The 6,379-nt window shown below is 39.5% G+C and overlaps 1 protein-coding gene across 2 annotated transcripts; it reads right to left on the reverse strand.

Moving 5' to 3' along the window:
• Window positions 1-492: 492 nt before the first annotated feature.
• tagln (transgelin) lies at window positions 493-6,125 on the reverse strand. 2 transcript variants are annotated; one of them, XM_070828665.1, is made up of 6 exons: window positions 6,033-6,125; window positions 2,850-2,892; window positions 1,800-1,988; window positions 1,513-1,684; window positions 1,245-1,347; window positions 493-1,111 (listed from the first exon to the last, which is right to left on the reverse strand). In XM_070828665.1, exons 2-6 carry the CDS (start codon window positions 2,859-2,861, stop codon window positions 973-975), a joined length of 615 nt encoding a protein of 204 aa, XP_070684766.1. In that variant the 5' UTR covers window positions 2,862-2,892; window positions 6,033-6,125; the 3' UTR covers window positions 493-972. The 2 variants fall into 2 exon arrangements, with proteins under 2 accessions (XP_070684766.1, XP_070684767.1); XM_070828666.1 differs by lacking the exon at window positions 2,850-2,892 and having other exon boundaries at window positions 6,033-6,124.
• Window positions 6,126-6,379: the final 254 nt, after the last annotated feature.

Genomic DNA, 6,379 nt, shown 5'->3' on the forward strand with positions numbered 1-6,379 from the left:
TTGTTCATATGGTTTTTGAATCACACACTTCCAGAATGAGTTATACTATTAATAAAACAGACATATGATTGGTGACAATGGAAGTTTTTATATGTTTGGTGTAGCAAGAAATTCATTTAAGTTTGTCAAAAATGGCAAAAGAATAGCTAGAACCTTTTGGGACCACACATGTGCCTTACATGTAATGTGTGTTTTCAGATGTAAAATCAGCTGTAAAATCTCCAAACTGGCACACATTTTCCAGAGATAAGGATAGGTTCATTCTTTCCAAGTCTGTTAAAACTATGGTAACATGGCAATATGTTCATCAGAAGAGTTGTTGGTTGCTGTATTATTACTGTCTGTGAAGAGACTCCAATGAGCAGGATGTATTTGACAAAGGACTATGGACTTAGTCAAAATAAAGGAGGTGTACAATGATACGTTTCCCAATCCTCCAATTTCTCAGAATGCTCAAACTGAAATACCCAGAATCACAAAAGAATTCACAGATGTATTTCAAAGACATTATTTAATAAAACAATGTACAAAAACATTGGCGCTGATATGGCAGGTGTAGGAATTGGTAGACGAAACCTGGCCAGATGAAACTCATCAGTTGTCTATAATATGACTACAGTTTCTTAAACCTTGTAAAAGGGAGGAACAGCCCAACTTTGGCGCATGATCATCTTTGTGTTTTTAATTCCAAAGCAATGCATTCGTCATTTTTATGGTTAGTATTTCCTCTGAAGAAAAACATTAAGTTGTACTTGTCTTGACTTCAGTGACTAAGGACTAAGCATGGTGAGCTCTGCAATGTTCATGAGTGCAAGCATCTATATAAGGGTTTCAGGGCAAGATCAGGAAGTTGGGGATACTTGTTTGGAAGTAATTAAATTCTAAAGCAGAGTAATGTACTAAGATGTAGGTGGAATTATAGTGGACCAGTTGAACGCTTACAGGCTGAAGGGGTTCTGTGGCTCAGTGACTTTACAGAATCTGCCGGGGTCTTCCGTAGCTCATGCCCTCCTGACTGGCTCCCTTATTGGACCCCATCTGTAGGCCAATCACATTTTTTCCCGCCTTTAACTGGTCATCGCTGAAATCTCGCTTGTTCTCCTGGGCTTTCCTGTGGAATATCATTGAAAATGTCACTAAATTAATACAATTAAACTCCAAACTGTTGTTTGAATGTGTAATCTAATAGGTAGTCGGTAAAACAGAGCTAATGGTAAAGTTTCCATTCAATGTATGGGACTCACTTGAAGAACCAGTTAGGGTCTCCGTTGTATGTTCCTTCATCCTTTGTAATGGCCAAGCTACCCAGAGCTGACAGGGTCCTCTGCACAGCTGCCAGGTCCTTACCTGTCCCCAAATATATGTACAGCTAGGATTATTAACTCTGTATTTGTACCATGTATGTATTTGTGCAGGCTTATCCAAGCATTTTTTCCCCTCTACCACATAAACAATTTGCTTAAACCAATTCTGAATCTTGTCTTCTAGTAGTGGCCATGAAATCCATCTGACCTTCCCAAAGGTCCACAGTCTGGAACATGTCAGTCTTGCTGACACCGTACTTCTCGGCAGCATTGAGAAACTGGGAGATCTGCTCCATCTGCTTGAAGGCCATAGAAGAGCTCTGGATCTTCTTCACGGGTTTCTCTGCAGCATATAGGCTGTTAATCAGTTCACTCAGAACCTGGGGAGGTGAAGTGACCAAGGGTAGAGGAAGGGGAGGCATGAAAATGTCATTAACCTGATGACATAATGATATCTAGACAAAACAAGTAATCAAACAGATGTGGTGCACTCACGCATCCATCTTTCAGCCAGGCCTGGAAGCCCATTTTGCCTGACTCTGGCTTTCCCACACTAGAGCCACACTGACGGTGGATCCACTCCACCAGAATCTGCTCCAGCTCAGGGTCATATTTGCTGTCTATCTTATCCTGAACCTGCCGGCTCATGCCATAGGATGGACCTTTGTTAGCCATGCCGACTCCCTGAAAGGCAACCGTGAAATAGGGGAAGGGGGGAAAGATTGAGTAGGAGTGGTGGATAGGTAGAATGGACAATACAGTGATGGGAGCAAAGTAGTGTGGGAAGACAGCAGACAGGAGACAAAGACAGATACAATGAAGTAGAGAGTAAAAGGAAAAGTGTTGTGTATGTAATGATCTCTGGAGAATGACATCAAAGTAAATGTGATGATCAGTAGTTGGATTTTCATCAGTATCATCCTGATCCCCATTGTGATAATCTACAGCAGGGACAGTGATTCATAACAACATACAGATTTTATATAAACGTATTTTTGTGCGTTAACGTCCCACTATATTAGTACCTTTTAGTCCGAAATGGTTGTTTTTTCGTGACATAATAGCTAGTATTCATGTCATATTGCAGTAGCCTGTATGCACAAACATGCAGGTATGAATAATCTAGATAAAGACAGATTTACTCACAAAACACATCAGATACTCCCTTCATACTGGACATAATGTATGTTATACAAACCAGTACAAGCATGCAGATCAAAAGCGTGTATGTAAGCGTAAATGCTCAGCACTTCATTTGAAGACCTTCTCCAGAGCAGTGGCATTAACAGCGTTCTGTCTCCTAGTGCACACCATTTAGCCTTATCAGGACCTATGTGCTAGGCAAAGTGGTGTACAGTGGGAGCTCTACATCAGCCAGGTGATTGTTTGCATATTTTCCCCTTTTACACACACACACACTCACTCCTGGTGTCTGTCAAAACATATATCATTGCCCGCGCTTTTTTTATCTTTTGCTTCTATATAGTTTATGGGCTAACAGCCAAGTGCAAAACCCATATCTAAGTGCTGTTTGCACCATCCAACCTTTGTTGCCATCTTGATGTCAGGTCACTTCAACTTCCTGTTCCTGGGGAGGTTCAAAGTTCAAATGTTAAAGGTTAATAGTTGAAGTTACTGTAGATAATAGTGAAGAACTTTCTCCCTTTTTCCTTCACAGTCCTTTTTCTATATTTCTTTCCTCTCTTGCATTCTTCCTTCCTTTCTCCTTTCCAATCTTTTCTTATTCAACTGATCTGAGGGCACAAAAAAGAACTGTGGATACAAAGATTTAACCAGAAAGAAAAACTTAAACCTGCAATATGGCAGTCTGAACACAATGTTGGCATATTCTCACCCTTTCAATTGAAATAGCGAACTTGTAAGCATTAAGTTACCTATGTACACATCTAACAGACAGAGAGCAACATTATCATTTTATTGGAGTCATGTTTGTGTCTACCTGGTGAATTTGAATCCAATATTCACTCTCCTTTGAGCTCTGTTTTTGGTCTCTACCAACTGCTGAGCGAAATATCTGTTTCTTTATATCCCTTTATCCACTATATTCACCAGGTAGTCTCTAACTTTGTCTGCTGTTTGAAAATGACACAGTAAGCTGAAATATCCTAAAATTTTCTGTAGAGCTGAGGGGAACTGATAATTATCACTATGAGCAACCCCTTTCACATTACAGTGTCATTTGATACGTGGATATTACAAAAATGCTGATCAAGACTGCTCTCAGTGTGTATTACAGGTACTTTTTCGTTGGATACTTCAGAACATTTTAATGCTATTCTATATGTTTAATGCAGGATTTCATAATAGAGTAAATGCTAAATGAAATCATTTGTAAGCCCCTTTCCACCACTACACCCTGTACCACAGTTCCAAGTCACACATACTGCACTCTTTGTAGCGAAAGAAGTATATGTTTACCACATTGTGGATTCACTGCCTTCACATATCTTGAGAAGAGAAGAGAAGAGAAGAGAAGAGAAGAGAAGAGAAGAGAAGAGAAGAGACGCACTATTTCTCCTGTGAGTTATGTCCTTTGTAGTGTGTGTGTGTGTGTGTTGCATGACAACCATACAAAGATTACATAATATTTTTGGAGGTTAAGTAAGTCAGTTAGGTATTTATGTGCATCTGGGGACCTGTTGTTGACCTTGGGGTCCAATAACTTAACAAGCTTCTGTGCTGTCTGGCTCTATGACATTTTCTCCACTTGATATATAACGTAAAAACACTGTCACAAATTCTCTATAGAACTGCCTTTTAGTTAACATGTCCACAGCATGAGCTGTCTACTGTAGTAACGAGCAAGAGATGCTACACTGAAGTCTACAACTTTTCATATAATTACTACAGCTGTTTCTACAATTACTCCTGCTGCAAGTGCTAAAAGTATTATTGCTGACATTAGTAGTACAAAAGCCGCTCTGCCACTGTTACTACTAATGCAATAGAGTCAAACCAACGAAGCATAACAAATTCTGCAACTATAATGATACCTTATGCTACTACCAGTGCTGCTACATGTACTCACACTGCTGTTAGTAGCTATAGTAACTATATATAAATAAGTAATAAAGAGAACAGATTACAGTATAAAAAGGAAAATATGAAGATATAAAATCAGCAAAATAGGGTAAAGATTTAAAGGGGGAAAAAAGCTTTCAAAAGTTCCAAAGAGCTCAAAGATGACTTCATCACCTCTCACTCCAATTTAGCTTTCTCAGTTGTGTTTTTGTTGCTCTGTTTTTCTGTTACCATGGTAAACCTGCCTCAGGCCAGAACACAGAACCAGTGTGAGGGCTGTGGCAACTGTGTCGGCCTGAGGAGACATGGGTCGTGTGGCCTCACCTCCTCCAGCTCAATGCCACATATATAATTATTTGAGCACAGAAATCCACTGCTTTTCTTTTATTTGCTAGACTTTTATGAGCACTGAAAGCATTTCTGAAACTGCAGCCAAGATAGCTGTAATAAACTTTACAACTGCTGTGCGTCTGAGCTGATGTATTCCTGCTCAGAATGAAGTGTAGATCATGTTGTCCGATTAAACTCAGTAATAGCCCTTGCGCTATAACTTATATACTACTGTGCCTCTTTGTTCTGTTGTGTTTCTGTACTACAACAGCATTGAGAGTTGGAGATAGTGTTATCTGCCCCCTTTGCTGCTGCTAAGAAGCTAAGCTGCCCACTGGTACTCCCCCTCTGTCACAGCTGGCCTTTTTTACTGAAATCACTGGGTATGCTGCCATCATTAATCATTCAGTCCAAACATCACAAGAAGGTTTTAGATGCTTCAGACATTTTCAATTATAAAACAAGTTGAATATCTTGTGTGGAGAGAACCTATTTCTGCATGTCTGTCAATGTATCAGCCTTTCTGAAATGTTTTAATATATATACCTGCTAGTCTGTCTGTCTGCATCTCTGTCCCCATTAGGAAGTGTGGCTTCCTATGCCTTGAGAATTCACAGGCTTCTAAAGTCTATATATGGCAATAGACCATTTGCCTGTGCAAATAAAAGTAAATACAGTGGGAAAGATATGCAGCACTGTCTGCCTCACCTTCTCCTTGCTTCACATGGATAACATATGAACCCTAGAATAACACCAGAATCGCATTACAAGTAACTAGTCTATTTGTAATGAGGCAATCCTCTGTCACAATTAATTATTTAGACAACTTATGTTCAACCAGGTTCCATTTCACAACAGCTAGTTTTAGTCAATAAGTGAAATGAATAATACATGTCTAATTCGATCGATGTAATTAGTAGTATTCTTATGGACATTAACACCCATACAGGATTGTTTGCAACAGTAATATAAAAAAATATAAAATATATGATACTCATATAATCTCATATACTCATATAATCTACAGAATTTAAAAAAAACACAGAACTTAGATATGTTAAATAACCTTAAATATTCTGTATATACACGTGACAGCCATTATATAACTTGTATGGTCAAATGCAGGTGTCAAAGTGTGTGAAATGGCTACAACTTGTGCTATTGTCATCTTCTAAGATGGATAGATAGACATATTCATGTCTTTGATAAGAAGCTAGGAACAAAGACCACTGACTGACTGATCTATAAAGGGATGGCCTCTTGACAAGTCATCTGCCATTGTTTTCATACTAACGGTCCCAAATCCATCTCAGGAGATTTATCCTGTATGGAAGAATAAAAGAAAAGTATACTCACTGTGTTAATGAATAGGTCAGTTCTCTGCTGGCTACTAGTGCAGCTTGTGGGGTGAGTGTGGATGCTTGACTGCGTGTTAGTGTATGCTTCGCAGGGACCTCCTTCTCAAAAATGCTGGCTTTAAAGGAGCAGATTAGGCTGGATGACTTCACTAGTCTACAGAGAGAGAGAGGGAGGGAAAAGGAAGGAGTGAGCATGACAGAAATAGGAGGGAGAGAGGGGAAGGAAAAAAAGACTCTTCATCCTTAAAAGGGCAATGGCCTTTCAGCAGCTCTCTCTCCCTGTCTGTGCATCTCTTCCCCTTACGTCTAGCTAAAAGTCCAACCTTATTTGGGTAGAGCTGTTCC

Source organism: Pempheris klunzingeri, chromosome 4 (assembly GCF_042242105.1).
Source record: "Pempheris klunzingeri isolate RE-2024b chromosome 4, fPemKlu1.hap1, whole genome shotgun sequence".
NCBI lineage: Eukaryota > Metazoa > Chordata > Actinopteri > Acropomatiformes > Pempheridae > Pempheris > Pempheris klunzingeri.

Coding starts and splice junctions, on each gene's coding strand:
- tagln (XM_070828665.1), bottom strand. Junction 1,348..1,512: donor GACTGTGGACCTTTGGGAAG/GTCAGATGGATT, acceptor ATTTGGGGACAG/GTAAGGACCTGGCAGCTGTG. Junction 1,112..1,244: donor GACCCTAACTGGTTCTTCAA/GTGAGTCCCATA, acceptor GATATTCCACAG/GAAAGCCCAGGAGAACAAGC.